The sequence below is a fragment of the Capra hircus genome, assembly GCF_001704415.2.
Source record: "Capra hircus breed San Clemente chromosome X unlocalized genomic scaffold, ASM170441v1, whole genome shotgun sequence".
NCBI lineage: Eukaryota > Metazoa > Chordata > Mammalia > Artiodactyla > Bovidae > Capra > Capra hircus.
Genome location: NW_017189517.1, coordinates 43955513 through 43975277, shown reverse-complemented (window position 1 = coordinate 43975277; position 19765 = coordinate 43955513). Strand labels below are relative to the sequence as shown.

Genomic DNA, 19765 nt, shown 5'->3' with positions numbered 1-19765 from the left:
TAAGGGTCGTGTCATCTGCATATCTGAGATTATTGATATTTCTCCCGGCAGTCTTGATTCCAGCTTGTGCTTCTTCCAGTCCAGCGTTTCTCATGATGTACTCTGCATTTAAGTTAAATAAGCAGGGTGACAATATACAGCCTCGACGTACTCCTTTTCCTATTTGGAACCACTCTGTTGTTCCATGTCCAGTTCTAACTGATGCTTCCTGGCCTGCATACAGATTTTTCAAGAGGCAGGTTAGGTGGTCTGGGATTCCCATCCCTTTCAGAATTTTCCACAGTTTATTGTGATCCACACAGTCAAAGGCTTTGGCATAGTCAATAAAGCAGAAATAGATGTTTTTCTGGAACTCTCTTGCTTTTTCCATGATCCAGCAGGTGATGGCAATTTGATCTCTGGTTCCTCTGCCTTTTCTAAAACCAGCTTGAACATCAGGAAGTTCACGGTTCATGTATTGCTGAAGCCTGGCTTGGAGAATTTTGAGCACTACTTCACTAGCGTGTGAGATGAGTGCAATTGTGCGGTAGTTTGAGCATTCTTTGGCATTGCCTTTCTTTGGGATTGGAATGAAAACTGATCTTTTCCAGTCCTGTGGTCACTGCTGAGTTTTCCAAATTTGCTGGCATATTGAGTGCAGCACTTTCACAGCATCATCTTTCAGGATTTGAAATAGCTTCACTGGAATTCCATCAACTCCACTAGCTTTGTTCGTAGTGATGCTTTCTAAGGTCCACTTGACTTAACTTTACAGGATGTCTGGCTCTAGGTCAGTGATCACACCTTCATGATTATCTGGGTCATGAAGATCTTTTTCCTACAGTTCTTCTGTGTATTCTTGCCACCTCTTCTTAATATCTTCTGCTTCTGTTAGGTCCATACCATTTCTGTCCTTTAACGAGCCCATCTTTGCATGAAATGTTCCCTTAGTATCTCTAATTTTCTTAAACAGATCTCTAGTCTTTCCCATTCTGTACTTTTCCTCTATTTCTTTGCATTGATCACTGAAGAAGGCTTTCTTATCTCTTCTTGCTATTCTTTGGAACTCTGCATTCAGATGCTTAGATCTTTCCTTTTCTCCTTTGCTTTTCACTTCTCTTCTTTTCACAGCTATGTGTAAGGCCTCCGCAGACAGCCATTTTGCTTTTTTGCATTTCTCTTCCATGGGGATGATCTTGATCCCTGTCTCCTGTACAATGTCACGAACCTCATTCCATAGTTCATCAGGCACTCTGTCAGATCTAGACCCTTAAATCTATTTCTCACTTCCACTGTATAATCATAAGGGATTTGATTTAGGTCATACCTGAATGGTCTAGCAGTTTTCCCTGCTTTCTTCAATTTAAGTCTGAATTTGGTGATAAGGAGTTCATGATCTGAGCCACAGTCAGCTCCTGGTCTTGTTTTTGTTGACTGTATAGAGCTTCTCCATCTTTGGCTGCAAAGAATATAATCAATCTGATTTCGGTGTTTGGTGATGTCCATGTGTAGAGTCTTCTCTTGTGTTGTTGGAAGAGGGTGTTTGCTATGACCAATGCATTTTCTTGGCAAAACTCTATTAGTCTTTGCCCTGCTTCATTCCGCATTCCAAGGCAGTATTTGGATGCAATCTCAAAAACGACACAATGATCTCTGTTCGTTTCCAAGGCAAACCGTTCAATATCACGGTAATCCAAATCTATGCCCCAACCAGTAACGCTGAAGAAGCTGAAGTTGAATGGTTCTTTGAAGACCTACAAGACCTTTTAGAAATAACACACAAAAATGACATCCTTTTCATTATAGGGGACTGGAATGCAAAAGTAGGAAGTCAAGAAACACCTGGAGTAACAGGCAAATTTGACCTGGGAATACAGAATGACTCAGGGCAAAGGCTAATAGAGTTTTTCCAAGAGAACCCACTGGTCATAGCAAACACCCTCTTCCAACAATACAAGAGAAGACTCTACACATGGACATCACCAGATGGTCAACACTGAAATCAGATTGATTATATTCTTTGCAGCCAAAGATGGAGAAGCTCTATACAGTCAGCAAAAACAAGACTGGGAGATAACTGTGGCTCAGATCATGAGCTCCTTGTTGTCAAATTCAGACGGAAATTGAGAAAGTGAGGAAAACCACTAGACCATTCAGGTATGATCTAAATTAAATCCCTTATGATTATACAGTGGAAGTGAGAAATAGATTTAACGGACTAGATCTAATAGATACAGTGCCTAATGAACTATGGATGGTGGTTCATGACACTGTACAGGAGACAGGATCAGGACCATCCCCATGGAAAAGAAATGCAAAAAAAGAAAACAGCTGCCTGCGGAAGCCTTACAAATAGCTGTGAAAAGAAGAGAAGTTAAAAGCAAAGGAAAAAAGAAAAAAATATAAGCATCTGAATTCAGACTTCCAAAGAATAACAAGGAGAGATAAGGAAGCTTGCCTCAGTGGTCAATGCAAAGAAATAGAGGGAACCAACAGAATGAGTAAGACTAGAGATCTCGTCAAGAAAATTAGAGATACCAAGGGAATATTTCATGCAAAGATGGGGTCAATAAAGGACAGAAATGGTATGGACCTAACAGAAGCAGATGATATTAAGAAGAGGTGGCAAGAATACACAGAAGAACTGTGCAAAAAATATCTTCATGATCCAGATAATCACGGTGGTGTCATCACTCACCTAGAGCCAGACATCCTGGAATGTGAAGTCAAGTGGGCCTTAGAAAGCATCACTACAAACAAAGCTAGTGGAGGTGATGGAATTCCAGTGGAGCTATTTCAAATCCTGAAAGATGATGCTGTGAAAGTGCTGCACTCAATATGCCAGTGAGTTTGGAAAACTCAGCAGTGGCCACAGGCCTGGAAAAATCAGTTTTCGTTCCAATCCAAATGAAAGGCAATGCCAAAGAATGTTCAAACTAATGCACAATTGCACTCATCTCACATGCTAGTAAATTAATGCTCAAATTTCTCCAAGCCAGGCTTCAACAATATGTGTACCATTAACTTCCTGATGTTCAAGCTGGTTTTAGAGAAAGCAGAGGAACCAGAGATCAAATTGCCAACATCTGCTGGATCATGGAAAAAGGAAGAGAGTTCCAGAAAAATATCTATTTCTGCTTTATTGACTATGCCAAAGCCTTTGACTCTGGGGATCACAATAAACTGTGGAAAGTTCTGAAAGAGAGGGGAATACCAGAGCACCTGACCTGCCTCTTGAGAAATCTGTATGCAGGTCAGGAAGCAAGAGTCAGAACTTCACATGGAACAATCAATAGACTAGTTCCAAATAGGAAAAGGAGTACATCAAGGCTGTATATTATCACCCTACTTATTTACCTTATATGCAGAGTACATAATGTGAAACACTGGGCTGCAAAAAGCACAAGCTGGAATCAAGGTTGCTGGGAAAAATATCAATAATCTCAGATATGCAGATGACACGACCCTTATGGCAGAAAGTGAAGAGGAACTAAAAAGCCTCTTGATGAAAGTGAAAGAGGAGAGTGAATAAGTTGTCTTAAAGCTCAACATTCAGAAAACAAAGATCATGGCAAATGGTCCCATCAATTCATGGAAAATAAATGGGGAAAGAATGGAAACAGTGTCAGACTTTATTTTTTGGGGCTTTAAAATCACTGCAGATGGTGATTGCAGCCATGAAATTAAAAGACGCTTACTCCTTGGAGGAAATTTATGACCAACCTAGATAGCATATTCACAAGCAGAGACATTACTTTGCCAACAAACGTCCATCTAGTCAAGGCTATGGTTTTTCCAGTAGTCATGTATGGATGTGAAAGTTGGACTGTGAAGAAAGCTGAGTGCCGAAGAATTGATGCTTTTGAACTGCGGTGTTGGAGAAGACTCTTGAGAGTCCCTTGGACTGCAAGGAGATCCAACCAGTCCATTCTAAAGAAGATCAGTCCTGGGTGTTCTTTGGACAGAGTGATGCTAAAGCTGGAACTCCAGTACTTTGGCCACCTCATGTGAAGAGCTGACTCATTGGAAAAGACTCTGATGCTGGGAGGGATTGGGGGCAGTAGTAGAAGGGGATGACAGATGATGAAATGTCCAGATGGCATCTCCGACTCGATGGACATGAGTTTGGGTGAACTCTGGGAGTTGGTGATGGACAGGGAAGCCTGGCGTGCTGCAATTCAAGGGGTCACAAAGAGTCAGACCTGATTGAGCGACCTAACTGAACTGAATTGTTTAAGAAATGAGACAGGGCTGTGATCGTTTCTGTAGCATTGGCAATATTAATTTCCTCCAGAAAAACTGTCTCAATATCTTTTTAGAAATAAATGGTTTTACTTATTAATCAATATGGAATTTTTTTTCTTATATTGGTTCATTTAATTTTTTTTTTCAGTTAAAATGGTGATTTTGCTAGCAGGGGTGTAGGTTTGTGAAGCAGGCTTACTGAAGCTGTTTTTTAAATTCCTGTCATTGTATAGTTCAGCACACTGCCACCAGGATCAGACAGACCTGGGTTCCAAACCTAAGTCTGCCTCTTCCTGGTGAACTATTTTAACCAAATGGACTCTAAAGGCCTCAGTTTTATCATCCATACAATAAAGATCATATTGACACCCTCATAGAATTGCGAGGTGAAATACTAACCACAGTGTCTGGCCTATAGCTTAAAAATCTGATAGCTATTTTGATTAATGCACAATTCAGCCCTATGATTTTTCAATGGAAATATAATTCCACAACTATTTTTTACATTTTCTATACTTAACAGTAGAGTAAGTTATGCTGTTATGATTTTTGCTATGTAAATATTTATTTCTTATTAAAATTTTCTTTTTACTAAGACAGCCAATATGACCCAGGAGCTAGATGTTAAAGGGGGGATACAAATTAATGCTTACATTATTTTATCATGGGAGCAAAGTATTTTTCTGGCTTTCCTGGTGGCTCAGTGGTATAGAATGCAGGAGAGGCAGGTTTGATCCCTGGGTCAGGAAGAATCTCTCTGGAAGGAAATGGCAACCCACTCCAGTATTCTTGCCTGGAGAATTCCACAGACAGAGGAGCCTAGCAGGCTACAGTCCATGGGGTTGCAATAGAGTCGGACATGACTTAGTGACTAAATAACAACAATACCATACCATACACATTCTTTTGCAAACTATTATTTTCATGTAAAACATATAGTAAATAATTTCCTTCCATCTAAAATACTCTTTTATGACAGGATTTTTAAATATTTGTACTAAAACAGTGTAGCACATGTCATAATTTATTTTACACATCCCTGTGGTAAGCATTTGGATTGCTTTTAAAACTTTACTAATATAAATAACATGGTGACAAATGTTGACACAACCACATCCCATTTCACTTTCAGTCATTGAGTTCACAGAGGAAATGTTAATAGCAGATATCCGAAGGGGATGTCTTTATTATCTCTTTACCATCTTTATGACTTGCCTGCAGACCCACCTATTATTTGCTTCTTTCTTAAGTCTTGCAGAATTTGCTTCCTTCTGCATTTTCAGAGAACGAGACCTTTGATTATTTTTTCTTTCTCTTGTATATGAATTTTCTTCCATCTCTCTAGGTCAACATTTCATCATACTTATGTGTTTATCATCTTAAAAAATAAAAGCAGTCCACGGCCATATCTCCCTTAACGGTTAGTTCTAATGAGGTGGATGAACCTATAGCCTATTATACAGAGTGAAGTAAGTCAGAAAGAGAAAGATAAATATCATATACTAACGCATATATATGGAATCTAGAAAAATGGTACTGAAGAATTTATTTCCAGGGCAGCAGTGGAGAAATGGACATAGAGAATTGACTCATGGGCATGGGGAGAGGGGAGGAGAGGGTGAGATGTATGGAGAGAGTAAGATGGAAACTTACATTACCATATATAAAATAGATAGCCAATAGGAATTTGCTGTATGTCTCAGGAAATTCAAACACGGGCTCTGGATCAACCTAGAGCGGTGGGATAGGGAGGGAGGTGGGAGGGAGGTTTAAAAGGGAAGGGATATATGCATACGCATGGCTGATTCATGTTGAGGTTTGATAAAAAACAAAATTCTGGAAAGCAATTATCCATTAATTAAAAATTAAACAAATTTTGAAAAGGTTTAGTAAGGAGGGAAAAAAATAAAAACAAATAGGAAAAACCTTCTTCACTAACCTCATGTCTATCCCTAGATACTCTCTCTTGTCTTTCCAATTTCTCAGCCAAATGTTTCAGAAAATATGTCTCAGCTGTCTTTACTCAGAAATTTGGAAAGTGTTTTTTGTGTGCATGCCATTTTTTTTGGACACCTCCCTCTTCCTCAAACTCATATCTAATTGATCAGAAAGTATTATTCATTTTACCTTCTAAATAAAGTTGAGTCCATTTACTTCTTTTCATTTCTATTATTTTAGTTCATACCATTGCTCTCTCTTGCCTGGACCACTGCAAACTTAAATCCTAACAAACAGTTCTCCCTTCCTCTACAGTTCCTCTCTTTCAAATTCTTTTTACTAACAGAAACCAGATCAACCTTTTAATTGCAAACCTGATTATGTCAACTCTGTCCCCTACCCTCAGATAGATGTCTATAATAAACCCTTTCAATGACTTCCTACTGCTTTTCAGACAAAAAACAAATTCTTAGCTGCATGATCTGCATAAGCCCGCCTCTCTTCACCTTTCTTATCATGTTCCCCCTTATTCTCTATACCATAGACACACTTTAAAAAAATAAAATTCCATGAATAGGCCACATTTCTTCTTGTCCCAGATCTTTACAAGTGCCCTCTCCTTCACCCAGAACCCTAATCATCACAGTATCCTCACTCTGCTATGTCTAGTTGATTTATACATATCCATTACATTTTAGTTCATGTCATTTCCACAGAGAAACCTTCCAGGTCACAACCCCTGTATTTCATGTATACTCATACATAACATTTTCCCTTGTCAGAACAGCAACTTAGAATTTATTTACATGACTGAGTTATTAATATCTGTCTCCCTCACAAGATTGCAAGCTCCATGAGAATGAGGATAACATTCTTGCTTAAAATTGCATCTGCAATATCTAACACAGTGCCATGCTAAGAGTAGGCATTCAATAAAAACGTCTGTTGACTAAAAGGGCAAATGGAGGATTATACCCCTATCACTGAAACTGTTCTTAAAGGTGTTAATAACTTTGTTACTAAACAGATGTTTTGAAATTCTTATTTCACTTGGTCGCTCTGCAGCATATGAGAATTTCTTTTTAACTAGTGCTCCCTGAGAAGTTTTCTCCCTTTGTTTTTTAAGACAATCAATGTCTTGGACTTCTACATTTATTCATTTTCAGGGCCTTTGTCTAGTTCCTCTCCTCTGTTAATTACTTCAACATTCATGGTCATCAGGATTCTTTTATTTACTCTTTTTACTACTAATTTATACTCTCTCACTGGATAATATCATCTGCTCTCATTGCTACAATTAACCTGCCTGTTCTGAAAACTCTCAAACCTATATCTTCAACCCAAATCTCTTCACCAACAATTGGACCTGTGTATCTGGTGGCCTACTATACAAATTTAGGTGGCTATCTTACACACACCTTAAATAGAACATGTCTAAATTTGATTACTTTGCCTTCCATGCTCAATTTTGCTCTTTGGCGTTTTCCATCTCAACAAATGATGCTGTAATCCACCCAGCTTATTAAGTTAGAAACCTGGTAGTCATATATGATTTCTCCATTTTGTCTTCTAAAACATCAAGTCAGTGTCCATGCTCTGCTGGATCTATCTGTTGAATTCCCTATTAATCTCATCCATTTTTCTCCATCTCCACTATCACTACCCTTGTTCAGGCCAACAAGATTCTTTCCCAGATTATTAAACAAGCATATTACTGTTCTCCCTGACTCCAGTTTTACACTCTTTAATTAATTCATTCATTGTTCTTCTTTTATTTTTGGTAGATAGAATCACTATCATTCAATGTTCCATTTTATCATTCTATTCCTTTAATAGAAATATTTTTTTCATTGGCAAATATTAATTTCTCCAGAAAAACTGTCTCAATATCTTTTTAGAAAATAAATGGTTTTACTATTAATCAATATGGAATTTTTTTCTATATTGGTTCATTTAATTTTTTTTTTCAGTTAAAATGGTGATTTTGCTAGCAGGGGTGTAGGTTTGTGAAGCAGGCTTACTGAAGCTGTTTTTTTAAATTCCTGTCATTGTATAGTTCAGCACACTGCCACCAGGATCAGAAGACCTGGGTTCCAAACCTAAGTCTGCCTCTTCCTGGTGAACTATTTTAACAAATGGACTCTAAAGGCCTCAGTTTTATCATCCATACAATAAAGATCATATTGACACCCTCATAGAATTGCGAGGTGAAATACTAACCACAGTGTCTGGCCTATAGCTTAAAAAATCTGATAGCTATTTTGATTAATGCACAATTCAGCCCTATGATTTTTTCAATGGAAATATAATTCCACAAACTATTTTTACATTTTCTATACTTAACAGTAGAGTAAGTTATGCTGTTATGATTTTTTGCTATGTAAATATTTATTTCTTATTAAAATTTTCTTTTTACTAAGACAGCCAATATGACCGGAGCTAGATGTTAAAGGGGTACAAATTAATGCTTACATTATTTTATCATGGGAGCAAAGTATTTTCTGGCTTTCCTGGGTGCTCAGTGGTATAGAATGCAGGAGAGGCAGGTTTGATCCCTGGGTCAGGAAGAATCTCTCTGGAAGGAAATGGCAACCCACTCCAGTATTCTTGCCTGGAGAATTCCACAGACAAGGAGCCTAGCAGGCTACAGTCCATGGGGTTGCAATAGAGTCGGACATGACTTAGTGACTAAAATAACAACAATACCATAACATACACATTCTTTTGCAAACTATTATTTTCATGTAAAACATATAGTAAATAATTTCTTCCATCTAAAATACTCTTTTATGACAGGATTTTTAAATATTTGTACTAAAACAGTGTAGCACATGTCATATTTATTTTACACATCCCTGTGGTAAGCATTTGGATTGCTTTTAAAAACTTTACTATATAAATAACATGGTGACAAATGTTGACACAACCACATCCATTTCACTTTCAGTCATTGAGTTCACAGAGGAAATGTTAATAGCAGATATCCAAAGGGATGTCTTTATTATCTCTTTACCATCTTTATGACTTGCCTGCAGACCCACCTATTATTTGCTTCTTTCTTAAGTCTTGCAGAATTTGCTTCCTTCTGCATTTTCAGAGAACGAGACGCTAGAGAAGACTCTATGAATGGACATCATTAGATGGTCAACACTGAAATCAGATTGATTATATTCCTTGCAGCCAAAGATGGAGAAGCTCTATACAGACAGCAAAAACAAGACCGGAAGCTGACTGTGGCTCAGATCATGAACTCCTTATTGCCAAATTCAGACTTAAATTGAAGAAAGTAGGGAAAACAGATAGACCATTCAGGTATGACCTAAATCAAATCCCTTATGATTATGCAGTGGAAGTGGAGAAATAGATCTAAGGGCCTAGATCTGATAGATAGAGTGCCTGATGATCTATGGAATGAGTTTCATGACATTGTACAGGAGACAGGGATCAAGATCGTCCCCATGGAAGAGAAATGCAAGAAAGAAAAATGGCTGTCTGGGGAGGCCTTACAAATAGCTGTGAAAAGAAGAGAGGTGACAAGCAAAGGAGAAAAGGAAAGATCTAAGCATCTGAATGCAGAGTTCCAAAGAATAGCAAGAAGAGATAAGAAAGCCTTCTTCAGCGATCAATGCAAAGAAATAGAGGAAAACAACAGAATGGGAAAGACTAGAGATCTCTTCACAAAAATTAGAGATACCAAGGGAATATTTCATGCAAAGATGGGCTCAATAAAGGACAGAAATGGTGTGGACCTAACAGAAGCAGAAGATATTAAGAAGAGGTGGAAAGAATACACAGAGGAACTGTACAAAAATGATCTTCACAACCCAGATAATCGCGATGGTGTGATCACTCATCTAGAGTCAGACATCCTGTAAAGTGAAGTCAAGTGGGCCTTAGAAAGCATCACTATGAACAAAGCTAGTGGAGGTGATGGAATTCCAGTGGAGCTATTTCAAATCCTGAAAGATGATGCTGTGAAAGTGCTGCACTCAATATGCCAGCACATTTGGAAAACTCAGCAGTGGCCACAGGACTGGAAAAGGTCAGTTTTCATTCCAATCTCAAAGAAAGGCAATGCCAAAGAATGCTCAAACTACCACACAATTGCACTCATCTCACATGCTAGTAAAGTAATGCTCAAAATTCTCCAAGCCAGACTTCAGCAATACATGAACTGAAAACTACCTGATGTTCAAGCTGGTTTTAGAAAAGGCAGAGGAACCAGAGATCAAATTGTCAACATCCGTTGGATCATGGGAAAAGCAAGAGAGTTCCAGAAAAACATCTATTTCTGCTTTATTGACTATGCCAAAGCCTTTGACTGTGTGGATCACAAAAAACTGTGGAAAATTCTGAAAGAGATGGGAATACCAGACCACCTAACCTGCCTCTTGAGAAATCTGTAAGCAGGTCAGGAAGCAACAGTTAGAACTGGACATGGAACAACAGACTGGTTCCAAATAGGAAATGGAGTACGTCAAAGCTGTATATTGTCACTGGGCTTATTTAACATCTATACAGAGTACATCATGAGAAACCCTGGACTGGAAGAAACACAAGCTGGAATCAAGATTGCCAGGAGAAATATCAATAACCTCAGATATGCAGATGACACCACCTTTATGGCAGAAAGTGATGTGGAGCTAAAAAGCCTCTTGATGAAAGTGAAAGAAGAGAGTGAAAAAGTTGGCTTAAAGCTCAACATTCAGAAAACGAAGATCATGGCATCCGGTCCCATCACTTCATGGGAAATAGATGGGGAAACAGTGGAAACAGTGTCAGACTTTAGTTTTTGGGCTCGAAAATCTGCAGATGGTGACTGCGGCCATGAAAGTAAAAGACGCTTACTCCTTGGAAGGAAAGTTATGACCAACCTAGACAGCATATTCAAAAGCAGAGACGTTACTTTGCCGACTAAGGTTCGTCTAGTCAAGGCTATGGTTTTTCCTGTGGTCATGTATGGATGTGAGAGTTGGACTGGGAAGAAGGCTGAGCGCTGAAGAATTGATGTTTTTGAACTGTGGTGTTGGAGAAGACTCTTGAGAGTACCTTGGACTGCAAGGAGATCCAACCAATCCATTCTGAAGGAGATCAGCCCTGGGATTTCTTTGGAAGGAATGATGCTAAAGCTGAAACTCCAGTACTTTGGCCACTTCATGAAAAGAATTAACTCATTGGAAAAGACTCTGATGCTGGGAGGGATTTGGCGCAGGAGGAGAAGGGGACGACCCAAGATGAGATGGCTGGATGGCATCACTGACTCGATGGACATTAGTCTGATTGCACTCCGGGAGTTGGTGATGGACAGGGAGGCCTGGTGTGCTCCGATTCATGGGGTCGCAAAGAGTCGGACATGACTAAGCGACTGAACTGAACTGAACTGAGAGTTGGAACAGGGGAAAGAGGTCTGTAGTTTTAAACAGGAAAACAGAGAAACCTCCTCTAATAAGTGGACAGGACTAGAGAAGAGATAAGGAAGAGAAATTGTGGGGGAAGACCTTCTGAGGCAAGGTGAAATGTAATGAAAAGGCCCTGAGGCAGAAGTGAGCCTCCAGATCAGAATGATAGCAGGGAGGTCAGTATGATTGAGTTAGAATGAGAGAGGGAAAATGAAACAGGATTTCATCTTATCTGTAATAAAACTATTTTTCTTATCTACCTTGTAGTCTTCCTGGCTGAGAATGGTTTGTAAAAGATAACATTCTCTCTTCCAGATGCTTTTTGGCAAAGATAATTGTGTTCCAGGATGCTGTTAAGGATGAACATTACTGAAGAGGAAAGTTCCCATCTGCAGATGCAAGATAAATAACAGGGTCCTCAGGGCTGGTGCACTGGGATAGCCTAGAGGGATGGAATGGGGAGGGAGGTGGAAGGGGGGGTTCAGGATTGGGAACACATGCACACCCATGGCAGATTCATGTCAATGTATGGCAAAACCAATACAATATTGTAAAGTAAGTAAATAAAATTGAGATTTAAAAAAATTGCCATTAATGAGACTATGTGTGAGCAAATTTCTTAAGTTTAGAGAGTTTATATCAGTGAATGTAGATTTGTCACAGTTTCTTTTTTCCTTTCTCCCTGCTTCTGATGGAGATTTGAAAGAATCAATCTGGAACTGTGGGGAATTGATCTCAGCAGTTGACTGGCACAGAAGGCCTCTCACAGGAAGACTTTTTTAGGATGACAACATTTTTTGAGAAAAGAACCTATGTTTTGGTCCCCCAGAATGAAGACATCTGGAGCAGACCATATGTGTAGGGAATGGGGGAGTGGGAAATGAAGCAAGTAAAAGCAGGGAGTGGTGAAACTCATTGATGTAGGTGATGGGCAATGTGGAAGAAAGACGATGTTTCTATGGTGATCCATAGACTGCAACCAATGTCTTCCCTTCCTCAAATTTATGTATGTATATGTATGCTGCTGCTATTGCTGCTGCTGCTGCTAAGTCGCTTCAGTCATGTCCAACTCTGTGCGACCCTATAGACGGCAGCCCACCAGGCTCCCCCGTCCCTGGGATTCTCCAGGCAAGACACTGGAGTGGGTTGTCATTTCCTTCTCTAAGGCAGAAAAGTGAAAAGTGAACGTGAAGTCGCTCAGTCGTGTCCGACTCTTAGTGACCCCATGGACTGTAGCCTACCAGGCTCTTCCGTCCATGGGATTTTCCAGGCAAGAGTACTGGAATGGAGCGCCATTGCCTTCTCCATTACCCCTAGAGGTTAACTATTTAGATTGCCTATTGAATATCAAAGATGATTCTTCTCTATTTTTGCATTAAAGATAGCTTGTCCAGTATTCTAGCTTTGTTCATGTATTCATTATTAGTGCTTTAACTGGTTAAATGCAGTTGATATTGTTGAACACGTATATTCCTAAGACAATTTATGGTTTAAATGTTCAACTCATTTTTTAATAGAGCAATAGCTTCAAAAACATTAAAACTTAATATACACATCTGCTGGGGTCCAGCCCCGGTGGATCCAGGGTAATTTGAAGGGTGAATGGCGTAGGCGAGGAAAAACTTATTTATTTATTTAATTAGAAATATAAGATTAGATTAGGAAGAAATAGTGTAGTAGGAAAATTAAGTGGAGAAAAGAGGCTGAATAACTTGGTTTACATGGAAAACCAATAAAACTTCAAGACAAGAAGTTTGCACCATCTACATTAGGCCACTGGCATCCATTTGAATATCAGAGGGCGTCCCGCCTTGGGCTCACTCTCGTACAGATCTTAGAAGCCAGGGCAAGCAAGTAGACATGGCGAGCTTCCAAGCCCCAGATGGGAATTCAGCCTGAAATTAGAGTAAAGAGGAGACACGGGGGAAACCAGTCCAGCGACTGGCCCAACCTCTATTGTCCAGAAAGGCCTTTTATACCTTTTTGATTGTTCATAGAGATCAATGGGTAATACAAAATTATGCAGCATCAGTAGCCCTGACTCTTATCAAAACCAGGCTTTCTCTCTGCATACCTAGTTGTATACACAAGTCTTAGGTGATTTACATCATCTTCTGGCCAGAGGGCCAATTAACATTTTACGGCCCTTTTCTGATAAGGGTTTGTCAACCAGAAGACTTATTTGTGTTGATCTTCCCAAAGTCTGGTGCCACTCTCAGAAAGCACTAAATAAAGTTACATTTTTACATAGCAAAGCTACAACAATTTATAACAATGAAAAGGAGTACAGTGATTTATAAAGAGAAAAGTAATTAACTCAAAAGTCTAATGTTGCTAACATCAAAACTACTATATTCTTTTTTCTATATCCCTATTACATTGATTAATATCCTTCAGGTGTCTAAAAAGATAAAGAATATGGAGGCCTGGCAGCAGTCATTGAGTCAACAGTGAAAACCCATCACCAATAGGATTTTTAGCTCTTAGAAAAGGCTCTGTATCTTTAAGATGCTTTAAGCTTTGTGCCTCTCGCAGTTGGGGGGCTGTAAGCAATTTACAAGTTGTAAAAAGTCCGGGGGAAACTGTTAGGCAAATTAGAGAGCCATCAGAGGGGGTTTTAAGCCGAGACATTCTTTTGCAGGAGACTGAAGCCCTGAAATAACTTTTTTTCCAGAGAATGTCAGAAGAGTGGAAAGCACAGAACAATAAAATCAGGCCGACTCTGGTTTTGGGGGTACGTGCTCAGGAAATTCCAGGGGGAACCCTGAGGCCTGACTCGCCTTGCCCATCAGGCCTCTCCGCATGACCTTGTCATGGGTGGGATCTCCCATGCTTGCTCCCGGCACACATCTTTATTTGTGATATAATTATCAATTTTCTTCATTTAATTTTTTAGAGACTATACTACGGAACTCTTAAAATGGCAAAAACAAATAAAGCATTATTTCCAAAAGTAAGGCTTGCAAAATTAATAATTAATATGACAAGGTTGTTAAATATTTGACATCCTTAACAATGTAAGGCATAGAGCTAGTCCAGAAGACCATTAAGTAAATATGATCTATGTTATGGAGAAGAGTAGATCCTCATTCCCTTAGGTAGATGGAGTAAACTAAGAAATCTTACTCTTAAAAAAAAAAAATTACTGGAGTAGAGTTGATTCACAATGTTGTGTTAATTTCTGCTGCACAGCAAAGTGATTCAGATATATATATATATACACTATGAAATATTCTTTTCCTTTATGGTTTATCACAGGATATTAAATATAGTTCGCTGTGCTATACAGTACAAACTTGTTGTTTATCAAATCTTTATTATAGAGTTTAGGTCCTAATTTTAGAACAGCTAACAACTTGTTAACAACTTTGAACTTGTTCAGAGTTAGAAACAATGACACACCCACATGCTCTCTCAGCACCTTTCAATAACCTGCCTATTTCAACACTTAGTAGCTTCAGATCAGATTATTAGCTTTTACCTTTCTTTTTTACTTTTAGCAAGGTAATTGGAAAGGTGAAATTGATAGAAAGTTATACAATTCAGTGGTATTAATATTCCTGCATTGCCTGTAGGAGTCAAATCTGACTTGTTTTTCTCATAGACATTTGGTTTTAAATCCACATGAATATCTTTTAATCAGTCCTGGAAGAGAAATATCTCATCACAACCTGTTAAGAGCTATTTGTGAAAATTGTAATGAAATGTTTAAGGAAAAAGGAAGAGACGTACAATACCAAGATTCTCATGAAAATGTGTCTAGTTTATTGATGAACTCAAATTCCAAGTTTGAGTTTTGAAACAAAATTTCCATGGCATTTAAGCTAATCTGCAGTGAAAGAAAGTGAAAGTGAAAGTCGCTCAGGACTGTCTGACTCTTGTGAACGCATGGACTGTAGAGTCCATGGATTCTCCAGGCCAGAATACTGGAGTGGGTAGTCGTTCCCTTCTCCAGGGGATCTATAGTCCATGGAATTCTACAGACCAGAATCCTAGGGTGCATAGCCTTTCCATTCTCCAGGGAATCTTCCCAACCAGGGATCAAACTGAGATCTCCCACTTTGCAGCCTGATTCTTTACCAGCTGAGCCACAAAGGAAGCCCAAGAATAGAGAAGTGGGTATCCAATCCCTTCTCCCACACTTTGCGACCACATGGACGATACAGTCCATGGAATTCACCAGGCCAGAATACTGGAGTGGGTAGCCTTTCCCTTCTCCAGGGGATCTTCCCAACCAAGGGATAGAACCCAGATCTCCCACATTGCATGCAGATTCTTTACCAGCTAAGCCACAGGGAAAGCCTGGAAATGTTGCAGTGGGTAGTCTCACTCTTTCTCATTCATTCTCTCACTCTTTGTGACCACATGGAATACACAGTGCATGGAATTCTCCTGGCGAGAATACCGGAGTGGCTAGCCATTCCATTCTCCAGAGGATATACAGAGGATATACAGTCCACACTTTGCGACCACATGGACGATACAGTCCATGGAATTCTCCAGGCCAGAATACTGGAGTGGGTGGCCATTCCCTTCTCCAGGTGATATTCCCAATCCAGGAATCCAACCCAGATCTCCCACAGTGCAGGCAGATTCTTTACCAGCTGAGCCACAAGGGAAGCCCCGTTATACTGGAATGGGTAACCTATCCCTTCTCCCACTTTTGACCACATGGACTCTAGTCCATGGAATTCTCCAGGCTAGAATACTCCAGTGGGTACCCATTCCCTTCTCCAGGTGATCTACAGTCCTTGTAATGCTCCAGGCCAGCATATTGGAGTGGGTAAGGCTTTCCCTTCTGCAGGGCATCTTCCCAACCTGGGGTCAAACCCAAACTTCCCACATTGCAGGCGGATTCTTTACCAGCTGAGCCACAAGGGAAGCCCAAGAATACTGGAGTGGGTAGCTTATCTCTCTCCAGCGGCTTTTTCCCCCACCCAGCAATCGAACCATGCTCTCCTGCATTGCAGCCAGATTCTTCACCAGTGGAGCTATCAGGAAAACCCCTTACATGAATAGCTTTTTTTGCTCTACACCAAATACAGAATGCTCTCATTTCCAAATCCCTGAAAAACTCTTTGTAGTGACCATCAAATAAATAAGAGTCATTTTAGTTTCTTTTACAGAAAAGAAAGTCAAATTTATTTAATTAAAAACTAGAATTAAAAATTAGCAAATGCATAAACACACACTCAAAAATACACACACAAGAGCACTATGTATTGACTCACAGAAGGGAAATGCAGTGGTCCAAGACCAGTCAATATGGCTTGTCAGTTATAGGAGAAGAAATCCAAGCATGTGCGTGTGCGTGCACACACACACACACACACACACACACACACACACCAGATCAGGCACACAAAATAGAACCCAGTATTTTTCAACAGTACATTCAATCTACCATAAACAAAAATTCAGAATTAGTTTTCAAAGGTTCCTATTTTAATTCCAAAGATGCCCATCTTGGGTATAAATATACCTATATTTTCTAGTGGTTTACTGTTGGCTTATTTTAAATCTATTAGTGTTATTACATGCAACTATTTCCTGTATTTAACACCCTTTCATCTTCTGTAGCTTAATGTCTCTAGCTTCAACCTACCCAAAGTTTCTGGTTGGTAGGAAGACAGGTGCCTTATTCTCTGTGAAACTGAATGTATTGGTTTTAAACACTCGTCATAAAATGTTTGATCACCATTTCAAGTCATGGAAATAGTTACATTGATGCTTAAATCGCCATTTTCTGCGAAAAGTTCCGCAACTCTGGGGTGGAAGACTAGGCAGTCACAGTTCAGAAACGCTGTTTCAATTCGCTCATGAATAGATAGAGGCATGGCTTCCCACATCAATCGCCGCCTGGTACCATTTAGCTCAAGTCGATAAGTAAAATGTTCAGCTTGCTCGCGTGTTCCTATCAGCTGGACAGCGGCAAAGAATTTCTGGTAACCGCCGTGGATTTCCAGTTTCTCCAAAATTAGTAAGAACTGAGACCCAAAACAGGACTGCACCATCACCCAGTCAAGGGTACCAGCCAGATTAATGTTGACTGCAAGGAAAACGACAACTTCTCCCTCTAGGGTTATAACGGAGTTGTTATAGTGCTGCATCACATGTGGTACAACGGCGTCCATGGCGCCTTGCCACCCACAGGAAGCGCCAGGGCAAGGGCAACGGCAGGGCCTGAACTCACAGTGCTCTTCGTGGTCGGCTTTTTCTGTGGGGGGCAAGGTTGCTCCGCATCCGGAAGAGGCGTATCTACACGGGAAGAGTACTAAATCGGCCACTCTCTCCATGGCCAAGTTGCGAACGGCTGTCAGCGGGCCCCGGCAAGTTGGACAACGGGTGAGCCTTGAGCGACATTCACTACAAACGAGGTGGCCGCTCTGGCACTGTGTAATTGGAGGCAAGACATGGTTAAAACACACCGGACACTCAAAGAGACTCGCCAAGTCACGGTTGGACACAGTGTTGTCAGTCATTTCCGTGGGGGAGAGCGCACCTCGACCTCAGTTCTGGTTCACACACGCTCCGTCGTCGTCGTCGCCACCACCAAGGCCCACCAGCGAGGGCCACGCCACCGCCACTGCCTCTGCCTCGTGTCGGGACCGACGCGACCGTGGCTCGCCGCTGCCGTTAGAGAGGGCGCCCACCAACGGTCGTCGCGGCTCACGACAGCCCGACGCAAAGGGTCGTCGCAGCTCGCGACAGCCCGACGCCGGCGTGCGGCGCGCTCCCAAACTCGCGCGCGCTCGCGCCAAATACCTCACACTGTGGCGGCCACCGGGGAAGCGCGGCCCGCGTGCCTGCGGCCCCAGGGGGCCAACAGGAATCTTTTTAAAGGAATAGGTCACGTTAGAATCTCAGCATTCCTTGCCCAGAGCTATTTTGCGTGTTGGGTCATAGAACAGTTCTAGTCCTAGTAACTGTCTACAATCTGGTGACATTATGGGAAAAGTATGAAATGAGAACTGCAACAGGAATAATCCAGACTTTAAAAGATTAAATTAGTACTTAGCTACTTTTCATGTATAAAGGTGCTTTTCAAGCACTAATCGATCCGCTTAAAACCTCTGTGAGCATGGCTGGACTAGGAGAAACTCAGAGTTTGAAGAGAGAAAAGTGAGAAGTTTCTGCCGCTGCTGCTGCGTCGCTTCAGTCGTGTCCGACTCTGCGCGACCCCACAGAGGGCAGCCCACCAGGCTCCTCCGTCCCTGGGATTCTCCAGGCAAGAATATTGGAGTGGCTTGCCATTTCCTTCTCCAATGCTTTCATGCATGCTAAGTCACTTCAGTTGTATCCGACTCTGCGCGACCCCTTGGACAGCAGCCCTTCGGGCTCCACTGTCCACAGGACTTTCCAGGCAAGAATATTGGAGTAGGTTGCCATTTAGTGGAGCTGTATTTTTCCGTAACTCATCTCCAGGCAGAATCTCCTAAATAGGTGTCAGTTAAATTCTGCTTATCTGAACAGTCAGGCTGTTCTGTAGATTAAAAAAAAAATTCAGTTTTGCCTGAAACCCTTAGGAATAACCTGAAGTCTTATCCCATAGTGAACCAAAATCTCAGAATTGAGAAATCAAGGAAGCCCAGAACTATCCTGGATATTTGTACATATTCAGGGTCAGTGATGGAGTAGTATAAAACCAAATACACTGGTTTTAACTAGAATTGGACGTATTGCTAAGAAAATCACCAGTTACATCAGCATGTCTAATTCCATGCAGGTCAATAATTCATTTCTGACTATAGCAGTTTCGTCAAACTTTTGGGGTGAGGGAATGCATGTGGGTGTCACTGACTGCTACTGGCAGGCCTGAGGCGTTGACAAGAGCGAAGACCAAATTGAAGGGAAGAAGTGGTTGTGGTAGAAGATCACCAACAAATTCATAAGATGTCAGCCATAATTTCAACCAGTGGCCCAGAGAGCAGGGAGATGAGTCTGTTAGAACAATGGATGAGTAAGAATAAATACAGGGAACAGGTCATGCTGGAAGTACAGGAAGAATTGGAATAGCGTATTCACGTGGGAATCGTGTCAGAAGCCAGGATACTGCAAGTAGATATACTCTATTGAAACTCAACCCAAGAAACATGTCAAACTCACGTGGGACATTGTGGCATGGAGCAACAGTACAACTACCCACACACACAGCACTTACACACACATGCACACACTTCTAGCCCCACCTGGCTGTTTTACAT

At 40.7% G+C, this 19765-nt stretch overlaps 1 protein-coding gene across 1 annotated transcript; it reads right to left on the bottom strand.

The window, feature by feature from the left end:
- Nucleotides 1–17263: 17263 nt before the first annotated feature.
- Nucleotides 17264–18043, bottom strand: LOC108634445 (E3 ubiquitin-protein ligase SIAH1-like). The gene has a single exon (XM_018044113.1). The coding sequence runs from the start codon at nucleotides 18041–18043 to the stop codon at nucleotides 17264–17266; it is 780 nt and encodes a 259-aa protein (XP_017899602.1).
- Between the last annotated feature and the right edge of the window lie 1722 nt (nucleotides 18044–19765).